Source organism: Scedosporium apiospermum (genome assembly GCF_000732125.1).
Source record: "Scedosporium apiospermum strain IHEM 14462 chromosome Unknown SEQ_SAPIO_0121, whole genome shotgun sequence".
NCBI classification, from domain to species: Eukaryota; Fungi; Ascomycota; class Sordariomycetes; order Microascales; family Microascaceae; genus Scedosporium; species Scedosporium apiospermum.
The window spans coordinates 961,032-984,669 of record NW_015971822.1 but is presented as its reverse complement, the minus strand read 5'-3'; the positions used below and the strand labels follow the sequence as shown (position 1 = coordinate 984,669).

General features: G+C 52.0%; 7 protein-coding genes and 1 pseudogene across 7 annotated transcripts; 4 read left to right on the top strand and 4 right to left on the bottom strand.

The window, feature by feature from the left end:
• Positions 1-164: 164 nt before the first annotated feature.
• On the bottom strand, positions 165-4,733 carry SAPIO_CDS8342 (uncharacterized protein; the record flags this gene model as incomplete). Its single annotated transcript, XM_016789997.1, has 6 exons — positions 165-1,470; positions 1,636-2,386; positions 2,451-3,359; positions 3,422-3,824; positions 3,940-4,198; positions 4,690-4,733. The coding sequence occupies 6 exons, from the start codon at positions 4,731-4,733 to the stop codon at positions 165-167; spliced, it is 3,672 nt and encodes a 1,223-aa protein (XP_016640260.1).
• Positions 4,734-5,185: 452 nt separating this feature from the next.
• Positions 5,186-7,372, bottom strand: SAPIO_CDS8341 (uncharacterized protein; the record flags this gene model as incomplete). Its single annotated transcript, XM_016789996.1, has 5 exons — positions 5,186-5,765; positions 5,941-6,073; positions 6,144-6,267; positions 6,659-6,982; positions 7,226-7,372. 5 exons carry the CDS (start codon positions 7,370-7,372, stop codon positions 5,186-5,188), a joined length of 1,308 nt encoding a protein of 435 aa, XP_016640259.1.
• A 3,367-nt stretch (positions 7,373-10,739) lies between these two features.
• Positions 10,740-12,852, top strand: SAPIO_CDS8340 (uncharacterized protein; the record flags this gene model as incomplete). The annotated part of the gene is made up of 7 exons (XM_016789995.1): positions 10,740-10,770; positions 10,833-10,922; positions 10,989-11,096; positions 11,201-11,314; positions 11,390-11,635; positions 11,715-12,464; positions 12,524-12,852. 7 exons carry the CDS (start codon positions 10,740-10,742, stop codon positions 12,850-12,852), a joined length of 1,668 nt encoding a protein of 555 aa, XP_016640258.1.
• A 944-nt stretch (positions 12,853-13,796) lies between these two features.
• SAPIO_CDS8339 (uncharacterized protein) lies at positions 13,797-14,420 on the bottom strand (the record flags this gene model as incomplete). The annotated part of the gene is made up of 2 exons (XM_016789994.1): positions 13,797-13,955; positions 14,076-14,420. 2 exons carry the CDS (start codon positions 14,418-14,420, stop codon positions 13,797-13,799), a joined length of 504 nt encoding a protein of 167 aa, XP_016640257.1.
• A 738-nt stretch (positions 14,421-15,158) lies between these two features.
• SAPIO_CDS8338 lies at positions 15,159-15,656 on the top strand (annotated as a pseudogene; the record flags this gene model as incomplete).
• A 1,630-nt stretch (positions 15,657-17,286) lies between these two features.
• On the top strand, positions 17,287-18,706 carry SAPIO_CDS8337 (Uncharacterized protein; the record flags this gene model as incomplete). Its single annotated transcript, XM_016789993.1, has 2 exons — positions 17,287-17,808; positions 17,891-18,706. 2 exons carry the CDS (start codon positions 17,287-17,289, stop codon positions 18,704-18,706), a joined length of 1,338 nt encoding a protein of 445 aa, XP_016640256.1.
• A 322-nt stretch (positions 18,707-19,028) lies between these two features.
• On the bottom strand, positions 19,029-19,371 carry SAPIO_CDS8336 (uncharacterized protein; the record flags this gene model as incomplete). Its single annotated transcript, XM_016789992.1, has 2 exons — positions 19,029-19,258; positions 19,338-19,371. 2 exons carry the CDS (start codon positions 19,369-19,371, stop codon positions 19,029-19,031), a joined length of 264 nt encoding a protein of 87 aa, XP_016640255.1.
• A 594-nt stretch (positions 19,372-19,965) lies between these two features.
• On the top strand, positions 19,966-22,971 carry SAPIO_CDS8335 (uncharacterized protein; the record flags this gene model as incomplete). The annotated part of the gene is made up of 4 exons (XM_016789991.1): positions 19,966-20,157; positions 20,254-21,480; positions 21,560-22,050; positions 22,149-22,971. 4 exons carry the CDS (start codon positions 19,966-19,968, stop codon positions 22,969-22,971), a joined length of 2,733 nt encoding a protein of 910 aa, XP_016640254.1.
• Positions 22,972-23,638: the final 667 nt, after the last annotated feature.

Here is a 23,638-nt window from a genome sequence, read left to right as displayed (position 1 = left end):
GATGCTCATGAGTCAAACAATACCATGTCCCGTCCACTCTACATCTCGTAATCATTTACGGCTTGGTATTCTAGCATTACTCAAACAAGTATCAATAACTCTTCCTTCGCGTCGACCGCCCCCCACAACGTCAAGATACTGTCCCCTGCTCCCCTCATCTCGTTTCAATGTTCGTGCTGGTCAACATCACCCTTCTCATTCTCCCTCTCCTCTCCTCCTTCCTTCTCGAGCAGCTGCTGTGCCGCCATCCAGATATCCATGACACCCATCGACGTATCCCTTGCACCGGATCCGTTCGACGAGGGCGTAAGGTTACGCCTTGCATCGGCAACCCCGCTGCCTGCTCGACTTCCGGAAAATGACCGCGAAGACAGCCGCGATCCGGTCCCTGCAGGAACCACTCCCGCTCCAGGAACACACACCGAGTGTAGATTTCGCATGGCACTTTCGCTGGCGTTGCTGGTGCGTCGCCAACCTCGGCGCTCCATAACAGGGGTTGCTGGTGCACCGGAGATAGCACACGCTCTTGGTATCTCTGGCGACATGCTGTATGGCGCTTTTCCTGTGCTCGCTTCGTAGAAACCCAACTTCCTCTCGGCTTCCTCTGCTCGTTTTCGCCATACATCACGCTCACGTGTGGCTTCCACCAATTTTTCCTGTACATCTCGCAGCTGGGCATGGTCAGAGTTGCCGTGCTTGTAACTGTGAACTGTGGAGATTGGATCCTTTTCCTCGGCGCTCAAGAGCGGCAGTGGCCGACTCACTCGCGGGGTCTCTTCATCCTCACCTAGCAGGGAGTGCTGAGCTGCATGACCTGAACTCTGACCATTGCCGCAGGGCCGGGGGGTTGCCTGGTTCAATGATACCTTAGACCCGGTACCTGGGCTTTGACTGTAAACGTCTTCCTTGCTCACGCCCCACTGAGAAGGCAAACCCGAACCTAGAATGTCCTCTTCTAGAGGGCTGCAGCAGCCACTCGACCTGCAGAGATGCTCATTCATACTAGGATCATATTCGAGAGCCCCATCATCAACGAAGCTGCCCGAAAAGCTATCTGCCGACTTCCAAGCACTGCCATCACTTGTAGACTTGCGACCCCTTCGTGCGGGTTTCCTAGAGAGTCCTGACATGGACGTATCAATGACCGAACTCCGCGTAGAGTAGATCGAGCTCGACTCCAAAAGGCGGCTCTCCATTGTGGGGCCAGTAGCATAGCCAGATGCAACCAAGTCCTGCCAGGAGTCTCTCGTCTTGATTTGAGAAGGCGAATAAGATTGTGAAGCTTTCTCGAACATTTGTGCCATAGTCCTCACCAAATTCTTGGATTTTCCGGGACTCGAGGTACGGCCTTCGATAGGTCGCTCAGGCGGCTCAGAAGATTGGGATCCGAAACGTTCCATATAGTCCATCGCTCCAGGCTCCTCCTCAGTAGACTGTGCAGAATAGCCGTATTCGTCGGTTTCATTCCCACTTTCGTCAATTTTCGAATTGTGTCCGATTGCGTAAGTGTTCATCTCTGTGGAGATACCTCCACCAACAGTATGGATGTGGTCTTGCGCACTCGATTTCACGATCAAGTTGACCGGGTCTACCATTCTTCCCGAAGAAGTGTTTTCCTAAAGCACCTCCACTGACTGGGACTCATTGAGTCTGGAAGGCACAGTTGATCCGCAAGTTGAGTAAGCACGAGCTTGGTCCATTCTTAGGGAATAGTTTGGCGTCGACGACTGCGCCTGAATCGTTCCCCTAAAGTTGTCGCTGTCTTCAGCACCCTCGTATGCGAGACGTTGGTGCTTGCGGCCGCTGTCACCTTCTCGGGGAGTTTTCGGTGGTGTTTTCATGATTTCGCCGTGTCCATTTGAGTTGCCCAGTGGTGGGTACCAAGCCGGTCGTTCCTGATCGGGTTCTCGAAGAACTCGGCTCGATCCCTTTTCCTGAGGTATCTGTCGAGTGAGCTTATCCCTGTTAGAGGACGACGAACTGGCGTCATCAAACTCGTAAATGTCACCCGTCATCCTTCGCCGGTCAGTCCTTGGGCGCCTTCCCCAGGAACCCCCAATAGGATTTACATCATCCATTCTAGCGGGTTCCTTGATACAGCTGAATGGTTCAGGGTGGCTTTGAGGAACAGGACGGATGCTGCTTGGCTGAATTTGGCTTCGCGTCGTAGGCGACTGATAAGGTCCTCCGTTTTCCTTCCCACTTGAAAAAGTAGATGAATGGTGTGGCTTGGGAACAGAAGCAATATTCCTGCTCACTACGATCGGGGTTGAGACCGTGGGAGTTGGCAGGCTACTGGGGGTTGCCTGCCTAGGCCGCAGCCTCTTCACCTTGAGTGTGCGAGAATTGCCGCTCTCACCGTCGCCAGGCTGAGCGAGCCTTAATCCTTCCGTACGGAGTTAGTTAGCTCTAGTCAAATCTACAAGCTATCAGGCAGCCGATTCACTTACTAGGCGTTGGTGTGGGAGTACCAGGCTCGGGAGAGTCGCTGTATCTAGCCGAGTCATGGGAGCACAAAGCCGTAGGTGGCTTCACAATCATCGGGTCCGACATGGAGGGGCAGAGATGGTTTCCTGTAGATCCTGTCACTTGTTTCGGTTTGCGCGTCTTCGGGGCCGGACGGAGAGCATCCAGCATGGCTATATGCTCCACAGCTTCCTGCCAGTTGGTTATAATCATCGTCGCAACTTCGTTTGCCACCCACACCTTATCAACAGTTAGAGGCTGTGGTTGGTTCCGCATTTCCGCATTCTTGCGAAGCTTCTCCCTCTTTGACAAGGGCGGCGTGGCAGGAGACAAGACTAGACCGGAGGAGGAATTGGCCAACTTTGTAGAATATGAAGAGAGAAGATCTCCAACCAAGAGGGGGCCGATGACGATACCGAGAGCTGAGAAACCCATAAGATCTGGTTTCGGGAGGGTGTTTCCGTTCTCATCCTGAGAAGTGGCTGTTTCCGCGCTTCGCCCAAGGTATGAGAGGAGACCAAATACAGCGCATATCAACTCCCGGCGTAGATGAGATTGCACGGTTCCGATGACAAGGGCGATCATTCTTGCGCGAACGTTTCGATGCTTCAACCTCCCAGCTTCACGATCGCCTCGGAGCTGACTGTGGATAGCAACGAAAGCATCAAACACCGCCAGGGAACCTAGAATGCCGCCTGGCAGAACAGACAGGAACTTCTTGAAGGTTGAAGCGACGTCATGCACCGTGAACCGGATGTGTCCGGGCAGGTTTACACTTCGAATAGTACCGGAGATGCGGTCTCCATCTTTGTCGGCGTAGCAGTAATAGCTATACAGCGCATTCACTACGCGGAGCGAGCCCGGAATGCGAAATACCCCCTTGACGTGGACAGCTAGCGATAGAGAGAGCGACGTTAGCGGAAATAGAATGTGGCTTCAAGGCAAGCCTACTCACCATTCTGAATCAGATACTGTGATGTTGCCCGAATACAAGTGGGCACGATCAAGTCTTCCGGAGCATGGCCTTCCGGAAGACGCAGCAAGCTCTTCCCAGTGAGGCGAATAAGTTCATGTAGCTCGACATTCCTCGGCGAGTCTCGTTTGGAGTGCACAAGGTTAAGGGCGATGTCGCTGACGCTGCGCCTATGTCGGATTTTGGCGTTTCCATCATCGGTACGAGAATATCCGGACACGGTTCGGAAGAATCGCGTCAACCACCCTCGACTTTGCGGATTCTGGGTCACAGAGGGCGCCTGAGTAGGGTACGGGTGAGAAGCTGGGCCACCAGAGTGAATGGATGCCCTTGGCCTCACCTGGGATGAAGGGAATTCGCCAACAGGAAGCACTCGTACTCCGTACTGCAAAGATCGTTAGCCAATACTGATTGCAATTTCTAGCGGGGCCAAAGAAGTCTCGGTTAACCTTTCGAGCGAGCCTGTTATAAGCATGGACGAATCCCAGACGCTCGTCTACCTCGTCTTCTTCAAGGGAACTCCTCAAATCAACGCTCGAGGTGGCCCAAGTCGCGCTCGTCCTGGGGGCACTTTTGTTGCCGGCATCTTTTCCAGGCGCATGTTTCTTCTGCTTTAAGGGGGATGCTTTATGCTCAGGATGACATGGGTTTCGTGGAGAGATCATAGAAAAATCCCTATGCACAGGGGGATCTGGTGGCCGGTCGCTGTCTTCCGTTGGCGCAGGCATCTTGCGAAAGTCCTGTTGTACTATCGTACTCCTGGGGACAGATATGGTTAGTAACGAACAACACTATGAGGCCACAGACTGGGAATCAAGAACAAAGGAGAGGAATGGAATTAAAGAGAGGATTCGATAGGATAGGAGAGCTGCATCTTACCCTTAAGGAGCCTGAGTAGAAAATTACTTGTTGGTAAAGGAGGCTGGAATCAGACAGATATCAATATACCTGTCAAAGGACTAGAAGAAAGGCTGCTTGTCCTGGTCTTGCTAGGGTTGTAGAACTGGTTTCGTGATATTGTGCTAGATGTGTGACATAGGGAGAAAGAAGTAGAGCGAAGGAGAGAAATGTTTTTGTTTTGGATTAGATGTGTTTTCATTTTGTGCTGGGTTGTTGTATGTGTTGCTGCTCTCGTTATCTCTTAGGAAGGAGAGATGCTGCAGGTCGTGGTTTCCCTAGCATCATGTCAAATAGGAGCTAGAGAAATGTGAAGGAAAGAGGAGGGATGCTGGGAAGGAGTGGCCTGGAACAAACCATCATGAGCCTTGGTTGGTCGGGCTTGCGAAGGTGCCATGGTTATGATGAGGATATGGTCTATTGCCGAAGGTCTGTGAATTATGGGAGTCAATGGACATTGGTGTATAACAACGGACGTCAAAGAACCGAGGACAACGAATTGAAAGGCTGCATAGTATTCCGAACGAGGAGTACTGCATTGATAAGATTCAAACACTGAACAAAACGAACACAAGCAGCGCCAGAACACTTGATCGGAACAATATCATTCCCTTCCCTACCCTAAAGTCTATAAGCAAGCCGGGGGAAAACCCCCAAACCCCGTCTGGTATTCCTCATACGTATACCCTATCCATTTGCGCCGTTCCAAGTGAAAATGCAACCTCTTCAAGACGACCATGCCAGTTCGTCTCTAGGACCACCTTCGACACCTCTAAGAAAAGAACGGCCCCTTTCCTGGAAAGATGGATGTGTATGCCATTTCTCATCGTCTGATATCAAATCGTGATATTACGCCGTATCATCGTCCTCCTCGCCATGAAGCAACACGTACTTTAGTACGTCCGAGAGAGAGATGACCCCTTTTAGGCGGTTCTCATCGTCGACGACTACCAGCCTGTGAACTCGCGACTTGCGGATAGTGTCGAAAATGGCGTCTAATCGGTCGTCTTCGGTGCAGATGTAGATTCCGGGCGAGTCGTCTGACCTCTTGCAAAGCGCTTCACCCAGTGTCGACGATAGGTCCTCATAGAATCCGCCTCTGATGCAGGGTATTATATCAACGGCCTCGAAGGCGTTGAGCAGCCGGTTGTCCTCGTCGACGATCGGTATGCAGGAAATATTATTCTCGACCATCATATGGACGGCTTCCAGAACGGTGCTGTTCATTCGCGCCGTCGCAAGATTCTTGTAGGTCCCGAGGCCGATATCCCTAACGGGCTTCTTCAAGAGCACCGTGTTGTGCTCATTGTTGACGGCGATGAACTTTAGGATTCTGTACTGGGTAATAACGCTGACAACGGTATCTCGGCCGGTCTCATCATCTCGGTCGACAAGCGGGATCCTTCGCGCCCTCGTTTTGAGCATCTTCCTGCAGGCTTCGTACAGAGGACGCATCGGATGGCATGATACCGTCTCCAGCGGCGTCACGCCTATGGCCTTTTCGATGGCTGTTTCAAAATAGAAGAGGCATTAGTTCTTCAAGCTCCGACCTGCTGTCGACCTCCAAGGGGGATTCTCAAAACTTGCCTCGTAGACTGCTTAACCTAAACTGATCTAGCTGAGCAATCTCGTCGGGGAATTGACAGTAGTACTGGATAACATTGATGTAGTCGGTGCTGGTAAGGAGTCCAGCAAAGGTTGAGGTCTCGGAGTCCCATAGCGGTGCGGAGACAATATCTGCAATGGGAATGGCCGTGGTTAGTAGAATGAAATCGACAGTCTCGAAATGCAGCATCAGACAACCCACTATTCTGGATGAGAATGTTGAGGCTCTTCTTTATCAGGAGCGACGTGTCGAGGACGATTAGACGGAAGGAAAGGGGAAGGACGTCGTAGCTTGTCCGAACTTTTAGGAATTCACGAATAGCCCTCTAAACCAGGTATCAACAGATCGTGTTAGCTCCGTAATCCAACCCTAAAGGGCTTAAAAAGGCCAGAATAAAGGTGAAGCCTCAATGCTGACGAAGCCGTGATCTCTAGACTCATCATCACAATCCGAGGACAATGGACGGTCGATGTCGGTTTCAAAGCTTGAAATAGTAGCGATAAAGTAAATCGCATAACTATTTTGCGACTACATGACTGATGAGGTGACGGGATGCCGAGGGAAGTCGAGGATCCGAGCTCGATATGCGCTTCACTCCAGGTGGAGGGTGGAGATCGGATTCACAGGTCGCGAAAATAAGGGGGGAGGGGTTCGGCAGCGGGGGCGGGGAAGAGCGAGGGGGGCATGATTGCACGCTTGACGGACTGGAAACATACCAAACCTTGCATCTGCTCCTTGTCGAGCGGACTCATGGGCGGCGGTTTTGCAGCCATTGTGTGACGCTTAGATGCCGTGGGTTTCCGACGTAAATAAGAGGAAGGTTTTACAAAGGGAAGGCTGTGACCGGGACCAGGAAAAGGGAGAGCCGCAGTTGGAAGCTGGCTCAAACCACTACCCGATGCTGAAGCTACTGGAGATTGTGTTGTGGTGGGGCGAGGATCGGGCGCATCATGTGCACCTAACGACGATGTTTGGCGCCGGGAGGATCTGTCGCGGTCGTTGTTGTCGTGTCTGAGGTGCGGTGGCTGCTGGGGGGTTGACTGTGTGGTCAGCGCTGTCGGAGTCAAAGAGTCAGGTGTTTTGTGTGTGCGTGCGGGCTACGTTCTGAAGCGACCAGGCCGGGCCAGGCTCAACGTTATGTTGCCGTCGAGACACCAGCGGCTCACATTGATCACTGTGTTGTGTTCTTGTGCGTGCTGTGTCTATGTATGGTTGGAAGGGACCAAATCGAGCCAGGCTGGAGGGGAAGGAAAATGCATCAATAGCAAACAGATTTTACGAACCAAGTTTGAGAGGAAGCGACTGTTGTCTGAGGTGTTGGTATCGGGCCTGGAATTGGAATCGGGAGTCGAGATGCTTGTCCTGCTGCTGGGGTCTCGGCCGCCCATTGTAGAAGCTGGGGTGCTAGGGTCGCTGCCGCTAGAGGCCATGTTGATTGAAGGGGCGGGGTTCGTGGTGCTCTCCAGCGGTTGTTTCTCGCAGCACGAAGTATCGTCGAATTTGATCGGGCGAATGGGGAGGAGGGGTTGGGCTTCACCAAGACATGAATTCTATGTAGTGTACGAAGTACGTGCTATTAGCCCTGAAGGGGTCGTAGCTTCCCAGAAGTAGAGGCCGTGCTGTTGAGGCATGTCGCCTGTGTGGCGCGGGGAACAAAAACCACTCCCGGCTTCCGGAGCAAATCACTCACAGATCAGTGATGTCGTCACACTCACACACCAACCTATTCCCAGACAGGTCAGCGACACGCTACGATTGTTTCGACAATAGATTTTGGCGAGAGACTGGCCAGGCCTCGACGTGAGAAAAAGGAGAAGAAGAAAAGATTAAAAATAAAATAAAGGAAAGAGAGAGAGAGAGAGGATCAAGGACGTTAAGAATTAGTCGAGACTGGTACAAGCTCCACCTTTTCAGGATTGTGATGGGTGGTGGACAGACAGGGAACCTAGTTTAACTCGTGCTGTCGATTTCTCGAGGTCTCGCGAGCATGGCGGCGGGTCCTTTCCAGATCAAGATTTGATGTTGTATTGATTGATTTCCTGCGTTGCTTATCCCTTTCCCCACAGGCGCCAATGCCTTGATTCTTGCTTGATCTTGCCCGCTTAGCGGAACAGGAACAAGGAAAATGGATTGCTCACTTCTCAGATGCTTCTTGGCGCCGTTCCAGACTCCGAGAGGCAGAGGTTGTACACCACGCTTCGTTGCATAGCACACTAGGCTTGCTTCCACACTTAGCGTACGAAGCGGGTGGTGGCTTGGAAAGGGTGCATATCTGCGAGCATCGATTTTTTGGTTTCTTTCGGAGGCTCACTCGGGATGCCAACAAACGAAATAAACTAGATTACGACCTCGTCCTTCGTCCCGCGTCTAGTGCATTTGATCCGGATCTGATATGAGGCCACAGCTGCACAGCCTGGCGTGGGGTGTGGGTGCGTGCCTATGATGTGTAAATTACAGAACTTGGCGAATGTGCTCATTTTCTCCACTATTATCACCCATCAATCGATCACCACCAACCTGGTTAGGCCCAGAGGAGCTGATATGGGCAGCAAACGAACCCAATGAGGCGCCACTATAAGCTTCATCGGGCCCTTCATTCTCTCCAGTCGGTTTTCTCGCAATGCTGAAGGAGTACTCACACGCTCGGCTTTCTTGTGCGATAATCTCCATCCACCAGCAAGTCGATATGATGCTTAATCCAAGTTCCGGCATCAATGATGGCTCCCCTGGTCTATCCCTTCACTTTGCATCAAATGTTCTTGAATCAATCTTGTGGCCCGTCCCTACTGTTCGTTCATTGTGCGTCCCTTGGGCATCCCATAAGTGGTTACGATTGTAAGCACTCAATACTTGGTACATAGATATCGCCTGCACTGCTGCCAACCTCGACGAGAATCACCCGTTCTGAAGCTACTCAATGTTCGTCGAGCCGGTGTTCAACCAAAGCCGCTTGGCACTGTCTGTGTGGTTGAATTGCAAACATTAATGATGAATCGTCGAATCACTGGATTTGATCCTCATAGCTTACGAGCTTGCGCCATGTCCGAGAAGCGCAGATAGACTCGAGTGAAACGGGCCAAAGACAAGCGAGAAAAGCAACTTTGGCAGGGTTCTTTACAGCATAATAACAGGCAGGCCCATGCCTGGTAAATATGAAATGATTCTTGCTCTCTTGGTATGTTCTGCATCTTAGAGCAAGCGCACAGTACACCCTGTTCGTCCTTCCTTTCTTGAGCCTGGAGAGCGTCGAGAGAGGATCTGTTTTGGGCGGTTGGCCGGAGTACTGTGATCCAAGACATGGAGGAGATCATCGATTGGTCCCTTTCAAAACATACTCCGCAGTGTCGGAGGAGTTGACGAAGTGGCCAGCCCTGTATGTAGGTGTGTGTTGGTCGATGGACGATGGATGATGAGAGGGGAGGGAATGAATACGAAGTGCGATCTTAGAGCCGAGCACTCACCAACTGCGTGACAGTGTCTGCAAACATCTGTCTCTTTGATGTACTTAAGAAGGATGTTAACTTCTTACTAGGGCAACTCCGCCCTTCCACAAAGATTACCACGTATAAGAAATATCAATCAAAATTGATGCTTCCTTGGAGTAGGCTGGTTGTCGAGTATTATACCAGCGACCAAGCCGCTGTTACGGGGAGATATCAATTGATGTTGATAAAGGGCAAACAAGTTCATTGACGGACGAGAAACAGACTTGGAGACCAAACTATTTCTCAAAACCAGTAATTTGACAGTTGATAACAACCGTCCACGATGAAATGAAGTATTAATCATCTGACCTATCCGGTCACAAGAATAGTCAGCGTTGAAAAGAGGGAGATTGCTGGTCCTGTGTTTGCCTGAAACAAAAGGCACCACAACATCGCATCACAAAACAAAATACGAATTCTGAATTGTATACTCTCAACGAAGTAGTAATATAATTAGCAGAGGTTTAATCGGTAATTGGTACACTATGTAGTTTATTACATGATTTCGAGCGATCGTTAACTGCAGTGAACAACCCAGACTACCGATCTGGGTTTGGACTCGAGCCAGTCCTTCGGTACCTGCTTCATAGGAGCCGGTCTGTGAGGGACTTCCACTGCAGGTCCCCTTGTCGTGGTCTGTGGCCTAGTCAAGATTGGCTGGTCACACTGGTTCAGAGTGCAGTTGGCTGCAACTGCAACAATAATAATCTACGGGATAGCTCCACCTTGGTTGCTGTGTCAGCTCCGCCTCGTTGCTCCCGGTTATTTCCTGTGCTGCGTTCTGGCTTAACATCAGCCATCGCTCGTCAAAGCTTTCCTGTGCTCGCCTGTTTGCCATTTTAATTAACGGCTCGACGTTCTCCTCACCCTCATCCCTGGCGATAGCACAGCAGCCCGTTAAGCGTTTGAGAGAGTACCCTTCCTCTATTATTGGCTTCCCTCGGGGCCTCCGACCCTCGAGCAGTCGCCTGATAGGGAGAACAGTCGTCAGCCTCACCGTCCCAAGCATCTGCTGCAATCGCCCAACCATATCGTTGCGCCGCTCCTAGAAGTTTGCGACCATCCCCCAGGTCGAAGCTCGAGGGCGCAAGGTTCCCGCTCGTCTCCCCTCATCTCACCATCAATACGAATATTGCTCGGCCCGGCGAGGGTTTCCGCCTACCGTCTTCGTAACCACAGCTATCCGCCTTTGCCCACCCGCCCATTCTAGGACCTAAAAACCATCAGTTTTGTGGCTCACCCAGCTTTTCGCATCGGCCCTTTCCACTCTTCTTTTCTCCTTTCAGCGCCCACATAAAAAATAACCTCCCCAATGGGTGTCTGCAACTCAACATGCTGTTCAGGTTTGATCTATGATCAGGGATCTCTAGGTAGGCGTGATGTAGCTAATGTGGAGAATGCCTAGGTCGGTCTCGCGATGGCCTCTACGAGCCTGTTCTAGCCGAAGTCGAGAGAGAAGCCGTAGCCGATCTTCTACAATACCTCGAGAATGTCCGTATCTCTCCGTTTTCCAACCCTTCCTCGACGCCTGGGCTAACCCCCCTTTAGCGTGACGAAACAGATTTCTTCTCTGGGGAACCGCTCCGAGCTTTAAGCACCCTCGTATATTCCGACAACATTGATCTTCAGCGCAGTGCGAGCCTTACATTTGCCGAGATCACTGAACGAGGTACGTTATGTATTTGAAGATGCTGAACGGGCTGTCAACTTTGCATGCATGGCATTTCACGCCTATCCTGACACTCAGGCTAACCCTAACCTCTCTCCCCATAGATGTGACGGAAGTTGACCGAGATACGCTCGCGCCCATATTGTTCCTTCTCGATAGCCCCGACATCGAAGTTCAGCGAGCTGCGAGTGCGGCGCTCGGCAATCTCGCGGTCAATCGTACGTCCAATAAACATGACTAGGCCCTCCGATAGTTCTGTTGTGAACTTGGGAATACTGACCACAGTATTATAGCGGAAAACAAGGTCTTGATAGTACAGCTCGGCGGCCTGACGCCTCTGATCCGTCAGATGCTGTCCCCCAACGTGGAAGTCCAGTGTAATGCGGTGGGATGCATCACGAACCTCGCTACTCATGAAGCCAACAAAGCGAAGATTGCTCGATCTGGTGCCCTCGGACCCCTTACTCGACTTGCGAAGTCTCGGGATATGAGGGTGCAGAGAAACGCCACTGGAGCACTGTTGAATATGACACATTCTGGTACGTAACGACAGGGGCGGACTATGGTATTGGAATACAGATGTGGGACTTCGTTTAACCAGTTCATAATATGTTTTAGGCGAGAACCGGCAGCAACTTGTTAGCGCCGGAGCGATTCCGGTACTCGTGCAGCTTCTAACGTCGTCTGATGTTGATGTGCAATATTATTGCACTACAGCGTTGAGCAACATTGCGGTGGACGCGAGCAATCGGCAAAGACTTGCTGCAAGCGAACCGAAGCTAGTCCAGTCTCTCGTCAACTTGATGGACTCAAACTCCCCGAAAGTACAATGCCAGGCAGCACTCGCCCTCCGAAATCTCGCATCCGACGAGAAATATCAGCTAGACATCGTCCGCGCCAACGGGCTGTTTCCATTATTGAGGCTTCTCCAATCCTCGTACCTGCCGTTGATCCTTTCCGCCGTCGCTTGCATCCGCAATATCTCTATTCATCCGTTGAATGAATCGCCTATCATCGAAGCTGGTTTCCTTCGACCGTTGGTGGATCTGCTTGGCTCGACGGATAACGAGGAAATTCAGTGCCATGCGATATCAACTCTACGGAATCTTGCAGCAAGTTCGGACCGCAACAAGCGACTGGTACTCGAAGCCGGTGCGGTACAAAAGTGCAAGCAGCTTGTTCTAGAGGTTCCCTTGAGCGTACAGTCCGAGATGACAGCAGCCATTGCAGTCCTGGCTCTTAGCGACGAACTTAAGGTCCACCTGCTCAATCTCGGCGTTTTTGACGTCCTAATCCCCCTCACGCACTCGCCCAGTATCGAAGTCCAGGGCAATAGTGCCGCGGCTCTTGGAAACCTATCATCTAAAGGTACGTCAGCCGAAGTATAACGATCATAAGTCGTGGGGTTCCTAACATGGTCTATGTAGTGGGCGATTACTCTATCTTCATTCGACACTGGAAAGAACCCAACGGAGGCATCCACGGCTATCTAAGCCGATTCCTTCAAAGCGGTGACGCTACATTCCAGCATATTGCCATTTGGACCCTCTTACAGCTCCTCGAGTCCGAAGATAAGGGCCTCATCGGTCTTGTGGGAAGATCTGAGGATATTGTAGACCTTATCATGGCCATTGCTGAGCGCACCCCTGAGAACGACGCAGACTTTGATGAGGATCAGGGTGAAGTTGTGACACTTGCGCAGAGGTGCCTGGAGCTACTGGGCCAAGGAATGCCCAAAGCCCACATTGAGGGTTAACACAAACTAACACCCTCCTTCGCAGCAGCACTTTCGGCTACTGCTGTGAAGGTAATTTGATTGATCACCCTATTCTTTCTTTCCTTTGTCTTCTTCATTTCATTACGTCATACCCTGGAGGCACCCGGCTCTCAATCTTGCCAAAGACAACCAGGTTTGTCCCTTGTGGTGGGAATCCGGAACGGATGGCATTTTGCGAGGTGTTTAAGGCGTTTTTTTGTTTTTCCATTTCTACTACACCATCTGCCCCCGCAGTGAGACGGCAAGGTTCGAATCCAGAGGATTATGGCTTTCTGTCCGTCTCAATGGTCGACAATATACCCAAGTTCCGCAGATGAGGTTCCCCTTATTGCAGGAACAGAGTGCGATGGTTGTTTCGTTGTTTGTTAGACGGTCCAACGGGCATGGCGAGCCGGGCCGGGGATGTCCGGCTTAACGAACCAGACATGGATGAGGAGGTTCCACTGGCATTGATATGGGATGTACGCTATACAGAAGCGTGACTTGGTTCCCTTGAGGGTTGTTATTGTTTTCGTCGCTTCTACTTAAATCCTTGCCTTTTTTTTCCGCTTCTCCAATCCGTGGAACACTTTCGAGGTTGCAGTATACTGAGTCAAACTTAGCCCAGCACTTTTTTCATTTCTGTTATGGCATTACCAGTGACTCAGTTACGTCTTATCATCATTGTAATTAGATTCAAGTTCTAATAATTTTTTTTTTTTTTTTTTTAAAAAAAAAAGAAAAGAAAAGAAAAAAAAAATACAATTGAAAAAGAACATTTCCTGTAGATGATATACATGAATATTTTATACATGGAACCTCTATCCCAAGAGCCTCATTATTTCGTAATATAAACACAGTTGGAAGGGGGCCGACGGAATAGCTCTCTTCCATCCTGTTGTTCTTTGTCTCAATTCCCGTCGTCTTTCACGGCTGCTCCTTCTCTACTCAACCTTCTTGAGGCCACTCCCTATCCACTTGAAAGGGAATAGGGTGGCTAAGACTTTGCCCTTGACCAAGGCTAGAGGCACCGGCCCAAAGTCTCGGCTATCCCTAGAAACAGTGAGGTTGTCACCGACAAGCCAGCAGTGGCCAGCAGGGACCTATACTCATGTGAGATATTTATAAGAAAAATTGAAAAAGAAACGGATGAAATAGAAAAGGCCGGCAAGGGCTCACTCCATCTCATGATACTCTGCGCTGATAAAGGCCGGGAAACTCACTTGGATCATATCATCGTGGGCACCAGGTGCTGTACCGGGCGGATGAAGAGCGACGTAATCTCCAGGCATGCCAACGACGCGTTTGAGGCCGCACCAATCACGCGAAACGGGAATATCGTAAGTAACGAGGTCGCCAACGTGGACATCGCGGCCATGGCGGTGGCGCATAGAAACTAGGACCCATTGGCCCATTACGTCGAGGGTAGGGAGCATGGAGGCGCCTTCGGCAGGCGTGAGGGAGAAGGCATAGTGGGAGATGACATGGTAGAGGGCCGTGGCTTTGACGACAGTGAGGGCGAGACGGCCGGCTCGGCGAGGATCGAGGATGGGGGTGCGTGGTGGCATTTTTTGCGATGGAAGGCGGGAGCAGAGGACGGGGCTACATTTGTGGAATTGGCGAAGGATGGTGTGCCCCGGGTGGAAGGGACCCGAAGGCCGAGAGAAATTGAGTTAGGGTTATCGAGGATTGGCGGGTTTTGTGGTTGTGCTTTGGTCGGGAGCATCAATATGTGAAGTTGATATGAGAATGGGATGAGATTTGAGGTGTGAGACATGAGATGGCCGAAGGTGGATAAAACGGGCTTGATTGGCTAGAGCTGTGGGAAGCTCCCCGTTTCTCAGTTACAACGTCAATTTTGCAGCGGAGCACTCCAACTTGGAGCTTCATCACCAATTCATCTCTTTCCCCTCCCGCCAACCCTCCTAATTCCACTCCGTCACCGCGACAATTTACGAAATAAATCCTTGCAACCATCCCCATAGGTTGCCATGACTTCAACACGATGCGTCGCGAATTTAAGAAGCGCCCTTTATAGGGTCTCTAGACCAGCAGCGATCGAAACGACGCAATCGATGGCAATGCCCGCGTGTTGTCTCCTCGCCTCCCGAACCCAACACCTACGAAAGGACGGCGCTCATACACAATCAATTCACCAAGCGAGATACTTTGCCTACACAGCAGCTCAATCCAGACAATGGAGCCGGGGCACAAGAGGCGCAGCCGCACAACAACAAAAATCAGCGCAAGCCGCCGCCTCCACCCTCTCAGACACGGACATCACAGCGCCATCAATCATGATAGTCATGGAAGGCAAGGGCCTCACAGGCCCGCACGAAACCGAAGCGGTGCTCCGCGGTCTGAACCTCAAGACTCACACTCTCCGCGTCGTGTCAACGGCGAAGCAGGCGGGCGACCGCGGTGGTGGCGGGCTGCCCATCTGCAAGATTTTCAACCGCGCCGAGGAGGCGGCGAAGAAGGCCAGTGAACTGGCGGCGCGGGCGGAGAAGGAGAAGCAGAAGGGGAAGCAAAAGTACAAGATTGTGGAGATCAATTGGGCGATTGCCGAGAATGACCTTTTGCTCAAGACGAAGCGGATGAAGGAGTTTTTGGAGAGCGGGTATAGGGTCGAGGTAGTGCTTTTGGGGAAGAGGCATGGGAGGAAGGCGACGGAGGAGGAGGCGAAGGAGGTGGTGAGGAGGGTGAAGGAGGCTTTGGGTGAGGTGGTGGGGGCGAAGGAGGCGAGGAATTCGGAGGGGAATGTTGGAAGGACGATGAGGATGTATATTGAGAAGCAGGGGTGATGATTGTGGTCGATTGGTGCCGTCGCATATGGACTCAGGACCAGATCAGGATTGTATTATTGTATTATATGTTCACCTACTCCGCCTGGCAGCATGGAAATGCATTGGCTGCACATAGTATGGGGGTATACAGGGAAAATCAACTACTGTGGGATGGATCTATTGATGCATTGATAGAGTAGGCCGATGGTTTGACGGGCTCTCTAGCCCACTGCTCGCCTTTTTGGGGCAACATAAGCAATTCCAATCTGTCCAGCGCAGTTATTCAATCGCTGCCGTATTGTAAGCTAGCCGCCCATCCTTTGCAAGTGGAAAATCGTCTGCTGGTCGAACTGAGTCGCTGTTCTCGGAGGACCTCACACACAACAGCAGCCATGTTCGAGGGATCCCGCCTATGATGCAAGCAATACGTGGATTGTCGAGGTGCAAATTCGAGAGTTCGATATATCAATATAATGCGTTTGCAAAATCTTTCCCCGCAACCGCAGTTTCTACTTGGTGAAGGTATCATGTATGCTGGGGCCAGCATCTCGGCCTTCATTCTCAGCTAGTAGGTGTTGGATTCCGGGTGCATAAGGGGTCGGACGATGCGGTCTTCTCTTCAGACCACGCCGCGAAAATGCTTGCGAGACAATATAGACTGCAGAAGGGTAATTACTCTCTTGCTACGAAGTAAGTTACCTGGCGAACCTGGGTGAATCGCTTTATCTCCAATTAGAAGTGAGTTCATATTACTGAGAGTTCGGCAAGGCTATTATCTAATGCATCCACCATTAAATTGCATCAATCTTCACAGAATTCATTCGTAGGAGTCCAGTGGTTTAGGCACCATATCATCAGGTAGATATGATTATCCCACTTCTCCGAGTATATGTAGGCGGGTTTTGAGATCAGAAATAGAACTTTGACGCTGGGGATTGGCCTACGGAGTGCCACGAGACGGACATCCTCGATTCATACCCGCTCCTCACCCCCCAATACTTAACACTGGACACTTACAGAGCATGTCAACGATTGACCTTAATAGCTCTTACGCCCAAGGACAGTAGTATCTTCTAGGGATCTAGGCAGCGCGGTGTACTCCAGAGCCTGTAAGCAGGGGAAACCGCAACCTCGAATGACGTCTGTTTGCTAGTGCGGGGCAGCATGGCTAAAATAGATCAGTGTGCCTTTGTACCTTAGTACCTGTGACCAAATAGTGCTTGTTTCGGGTTGATGTTCCAATGGCAGCTCAGAAATCGATCAATATTGTCGCAAAAAAATTCCATGTGGTTTGATCAATGATGACTCAATCCAGCATCTCTTACTGAGGTATCTCCATCTCTAACTGTGAAGGTTGAACAAAGTCCATCCATTAACCACCTAATTTGCAAACTCACAGTTGATTTTTCACATTCCACAGATTCTGTACTTGGAAGTATTATAGAAAGAATAACCAGAATAACAGAACATGAGACACTGACCATCAATCGATAACTCACACACATTTTACCCCACCACGTCCAACCATCCCCGATTTCTCTCTATCTCCCTCTCTTTCTCACTCACGCACGAACCACACCACCACGACACGCATACACACGAATCGCATTGCCAGCCCAATAGCCCACGAGTCTAGTTTTCAGTCACAATGGCTACCGAAAGCGGCGCACAAGGGCAAAAGCCTGCGGCCGCCACCCAGCCGTCGAATATCGCCGCCCCACCAAGCGCCGCAGCGCAAGGCACCAAACCTGCCGCAGCCGCCCAAGCTGCACCCGCGACCGGAGAAAAGAAGCTGACTGGCGCCGAGTTAAAAGCCAAGGCCAAGGCCGAGAAGGCTGCTAGGAGGGCCGCATCGAAAGTAGCTGCTCCTCCACCCCCGCCGTCTTCCAGCGCCGGCGATTCTAGAGGAGGAAAAGGAAAGGGAAAGCAAGATGCCCCGCAAGGACCTGCGACCAAGGCGCGCCAGGGTAGCCTGGTCCAGCCCCCCAAGGAGATCAAACCCACCGTCCCCGAATGCTTCAGTCATTTGTCCATGGCGAAGAGGATACCCATGACGCAAGCGGACAAGGATGTCCACCCCGCCGTGCTACTTCTAGGCCAGCAGATGAGCGCGTTTGTGCTTCGCGACAGCACCAAGAGGCTGGAGGCCACCCTGTTAGCCATGAAGAAGGTTGGTGTTTCTTCTGCGTATACCCATCTTTGTTTTCTCTGTGGACAAAAGAACCGCGCAATACTAACTTCGAGCACTCCAGGTCATCGAGTCATACACCACACCCGCCGGCAACACCCTTTCTCGGCATTTTACTTCTCACGTTCTCAACCCGCAAATCCTTTATCTAACCGAGTGCAGGCCTATGTGTTTCTCCATGGGCAACGCCATACGGTGGCTTAAGCTCCAGATTAGCAAAATCGACATCGAACTCTCCGATGACGAGGCCAAGAAACGACTTTGCGAAGAAATCGACTCCTTTATCCGCGAAAAGGTCATTATTGCCGGAGGCGTAATTGTAGAGAACGCCGCCGAGGAAATCGAGGACGAGGACGTCATCGTCACATACGCCAGCCACCACCTAGTCAGGAAAGCACTTCTCAAGGCCCATAAGTACGGAAAGAAGTTCCGCGTTGTCGTCGTCGACGATGCCCACGACAGGTCCGGCACCGAAATGGCGAAGGCGCTCCAGCAAGGGGGTTTGAACGTCACCTACTGCCCCGATCTAGCCGGTTCCCTAACGGTAGCACGTCATTCTACCAAGACTATTGTTGCCGCGGAAGCTGTATTTAGCAACGGTTCCATTTATGCGAGGGCCGGTACGTGTGATGTGGCCCTTGCCGCCGCGGATGCGAATAGCGAGATGATTGTGCTCTGCGAATCGATCAACTTTACCGAGAGGATGGCGACAGACTCTTTGACCTACAACGAGATTGACCCCGAGTTGGGTACCGAGACCGGCTTCAGACTGCTTTTCGATACTACTACCCCTCCCTACGTTTCGACTATTCTCTCAGAGCATGGAGGTATCCGTCCGCATATGGTGCCTGGTATCCTGAAGAGGATGGAGTTTCTTTAAGGAAAGGCGGCGTTGTATTGTAGAGACAAAAAAGGAACTATATCAAAATGGTTGGCCAGTTGATCCATACTCAGTTCCTGTCACATATAAAGCAATGTTTCCTCAATCGCCCTGGACAGTGACCTCTCAATAAGTTCCGTACAATAAGTGCTTTGTAAACGTCATTGATAACTGATGGGACAATAACTTTCTATAATGAACCCCCATCAGGTCCGTTGTAAATATTCACATATAGCCTTGTCTCTCCTCGGCTATTCGAGCTCTCAACCGCCATACACCACCACCCAACCTGCCAGGGATCTCTCGGAATGACACATGACGCCTACGCGTCAGCCTTCGCCGCCTCTGCATCCCTTAGTGCCTTCCGTGCCCTCTTCTCCAATAGACTTTGTTTCCTATCGCTAATCTGAGTGTTTTGTCGATCCTCGACACCCTGTAGCCAGTATCCGAAGGCCGCACCACCGGCCATGTAAACAGGGTAGACCCAGAGGGATTCCTTGTTGAAGAAAGGTCGCATCTCAATGCCCATCTGCCACCAACGAGCGGCGAAGCCTACAAAACGGAGCAACAGCTGTTAGAATCGGGCCGTCATCGCAAGAGGTATATAGGTTGGGAAATATAATTGCCGTACCGAAGCCGCTCCAGAAGAGGATCTTGGAAACCATTTTGCTGCAATTGAGGGGAGACGTGGATCGTTCGGGGTGTTTCGGGAGGTTCACAATTCCTTCAATCAATGGAAGGCTAGTTGGAAGACCTTCGGAGGAATTGGATCGAGAGAGGTTCGGCGCAGCGATGTGTGGTTCTTTCGTCGCAAGGTCGTGCGAGTTAATAGGGTGAGCAGCGAATCTTGCTCATCTGAGGTTTCTCCAGACTTACTTCGGCAAATACCTGGCTGAATCTTTGGCAGGGGTGGATTTGCCGACAAAGACCCGTCAAGACATCCAGAACTCGACCATTACCGATTCTGGAATGCGGTTCCTAGGGATGCCAAAAGCAACTGCGATTCCCCTGGTGTCTTTATCAATTTTGATGCCCCGAGAGACGAGGGAAAAAAAATTCCAGCATCGACCGACAGAGGCAATGGGCAATGTGTGAAAATTCGGTCGCATTCTCCTAGGTGCAGCACTGTGTATGGAGAGGCACTTTGCCTCTTCCCGCCAACACTCTTGTACCCTGATGCGAAGAACTTCGACTACCCTTAAATCGACCCTTCGAGATCACCTCTAGCCTTGTCATCGAATTCTACTTCCTTCTTTGAAATGGCGACTACCGCGGTAGAGCCTGAACAGGCTGGCGCGAGGCCGAAGGCTCCTCCCCGAAAATACAAGGCTTCGGAGCTTCCACTTCCCTCCGCGACGAGAGCGGCCATTGAATCTCTTGCCAATGGATTTAAGAAAAAGGGAGACTACGATTCTATTCGAAAGCAGGTTTGGGATAGTTTTGAGACGAGTGTATGTTTTATTCTTCCGACAAGATCTACACCAAGCCATGCCCTTCCAGACCTTTGGGCCACCCTCTCGCGACTGCTCACTGACTCTGATCACCAGGGCTATGAAACTCAAGTCACAAAGTCCATTCTCGAAGTCGCCGAGCAAGAAATCGAACGAAATCCCAATCAGCTCCTTACCCTCGACCGCGGAAAAGCAGCTGCGCTCATTGACGGTGCGCTGGAGAGATCGGGCATCTATCAGAAGGCCCAAGACATGATTGAGAAGCTCATCGACACAAGCGCTATCGAACAGCGTATTCGCGAGCTCAGACGAGCAGAAATCGGCGACGAAGAGGCCGCGGCCGAGCAGCAACGTGGATCGAAGACCGACGAGGAATACGCTGTGGAGACCGCCGCGAGGAAAGCGGAGCGCGAGCAATTGCGGGAAAAGCTCAGGCTCCAGGAGCTCGCTATTCAGGAAGAGAAGCGGAAGATTGCGAGAGAGGAAAGAAAGCGGGCGGAAAGAGAGCGGGAGAAGGAAGAGCTCAAACGCCGCGAGGAGCGTGATGCGCGGCGAAGGGAGCGCGAAGAACGACAGCGGGAACGAGAGCGGGAACGGGATCGAGAACGAGAAGAACGGTTGCGTAATCGAAGCCGAGATCGAAGTCGCGACCGGGATAGGGACAGGGGCAGGGAAAGGGATAAGGACCGAGATAGGGGTCGGGAAAGAAGCAGGGAAAGGGACCGGACTCGCGATTACGACCGGTCGCGGGATTACCGAGATCGGTCTCGTGATCGCGACCGTGACCGTGACCGTGACCGTACCCGGGATCGGTCTCGCCACCGAGAGAGGGACCGTGAGCGAAGTCGAGATCTTAATCGCGATTGCACTAGCTACAGGGACAAGGACCGGAGAGACCGAGATCGGGACCGGGATGAGGATCGGGAACGACGGAAAAATCGAGAACCCGAGCCCGCCACAGTGAAGGAGCTATCCAAGGAGGATCATGAGCGCCTTGAACTGGAAGCCCTGGAAGATTTACTTCGTGAATCGAAGGGGGTCGAGCAGAAGCAACCCGAGATCGAGATCGATGAAGCCTTGGCACCCCCGCCCAGGAAAGCCAAGCCTGCATCTGCCATCATGCCGATCAAGCGCGAGGCTTCTAAGGCGTCCGACCCTAAGAAGAAGGTTGGAGAGGCAACAAGGAGCTCATCCCGTGCAAGTGAATCCAAGACCATTAAAGAGGAGGCATTGCCACCGACGTCTACCACAGATACATCTAAGCGAACTGGCACAGGCGCTGTGAAGGCCGAGGAAAAACCCGATAAGAAAGATGCGGAGAAGGTGCGAGACGTTTCTCGTGCCTCCGCCCAAGAACGAAGTCGCGACACAAAGAACGACCGCGACGATAATTCCATGGTAGAGAAACGGAAACGTGATAGAGACGGGCGATCTTCTTCTCCTCGCCGTGAGCGAAGTTCCGATCGGTCTCATCGGCGAGAAAGGAGTCGCTCGAGGACTCGGCGAGATCGAGATCGAGACCGAGACCGCTCGCGGTCCCGAACACGTCGTAACGATAGGCGTAGAGACCGATCCCCGGCGCGCTCTGTTGCTAGAGGCCGGAGTCGTTCGGAAACGCGGCCTGAGAAGAGGGATCGTAGCCGTTCCCGGACTAGGACGGACAGAAGAGAGAGATCGGGGTCTAGGTCGCGAGCACGCAAGCGGGATAGGACCCGTTCTCGATCTCACGCACGCACGCGAGACCGCTCTAGGCCGCGTACGCCAAAGCGCTCAGATCGGCGTGATCGCAGCCGTTCTCGCGATCGGGATCGATATCGTGACCGTGACCGTGACCGCGACCGCGACCGCGATCGCTCGCGACGCCGAGATAGGACACGATCCCGAACTAGAACAGTGCGTCGAGAATCAACCCGCCGCTCCAGGAGCAGATCGAGTAGACGAGACGGCTCACGCCTCCGCGACCGTGACCGACGGCCCGACTCGATTTCCAGAGCAAAGTCACCGTCCATCAGCACCGCCACCGTCCCCCCCGTCGGCCTGGACAAGGAGGCCAGGGAGGCCTGGAAGCAGGAAGAAGTCAAGAAGCGGGAGCGAGAAGCTAAGGCCTATCTCGCAGCCCAGCGCGAAGCCAGGGAGAAGGGACAGCCTGTTCCCGGCATCGATGACAAGAAGAGTACTGAGGACGGGTCACCAGAGACGAAGAGGCGGGCGGGGGTGGAGGAGATTGATCGGTATGTCCCCAGTGGACGCGAACGTGAGCGTGAGCAGCGTGGACATGAGCGGAGTACCGCTACCACCGCCACTACCAAGGAGAGGGATGAACGGCCGGCTCGGCGTCGTAGTAAGTCGCCGAGTCGAAGTGCCAGTCCGGCTCGGGATAGGGATAGGGACCATGACAAGAGCAGTCGATATCGCGACCGGTCGCGTGATAGGGAAAGAGATAGGGATAGGGATGGAGATTATCGGCGCCGCGATCGTGATCGTGATCGATCCAGAGACAGAGATAGGGATAGATCTCGGGACAGAGCCCGAGATAGGGATAGGAGGGATCGGGACCGGGACCGGGACCGCGATCGGGATAGGGATCGGGACAAGGATAGAGAGAGGGATAGGGACCGGGATCGAGACAGAGATCGCGAAAGAGATAGGGACAGAGACAGAGACCGGGATCGCCACAGGGATCGGGACCGTGATCGAGAAAGGGATAGGGATCGACTTCGAGATCGAGACCGAGATAGGAGCCGGGACAGAGACAGGGATGACCGGCGCAGTCGGAGGGAGAGGAGCCGCAGCCGAAGCCGTAGCCGGCGCTAAGGCTATTTTACGACTAAGACGGCGGCGGCCTCTCTCATGGGCGACGCATTCCTTGGCCTCATGTACCCTACTACACTGGATGGTTTCTTTCTTTTAAGGCTCATTTTATTATTGATGTAGCATCATTGATACCCAGACGAAACAAAATAATCGCAAGAGCGTCTGATCTTTATCATTACTTAATACTATAGGAATGTACCCAGATCCGGTTTTATCTTAAAATGCTATCCGAGATGACTCGAGAAAGTGGACATTCCTACGAGTGTTCTTAGGAAGTTTCTGTTGACTTGATGAACCCAGGGAGCCATCTTTGACGTCAAAGACAACATAGCACGCTATCAACCGAGGATAAGCCGAGTAAAGCTACCCCACGTCAGTAGCCAGGTACAATTGTACCTCGTAACCCCTCCAACAATGAACCTAACAGAGCAAGTTCGACCCCGCCAAACAACACACCACTTGTACTATTGGATTCTATCAAGACTCGGGAAGGTTCAATGCAAACGCAGAAGGCACCACCTGCCTGTAGGAGTCTGTCAATCCATGATCTTTCTCTATAAGCCTCACCTCACCCTACCTTAACAGTCCTATTTAGCACTCTACCTTATTCAGTCCCTTAAACGTCCCATGAGAAGCCTTTCACTCTGAAAGAGGAAGCTCTCGGTGG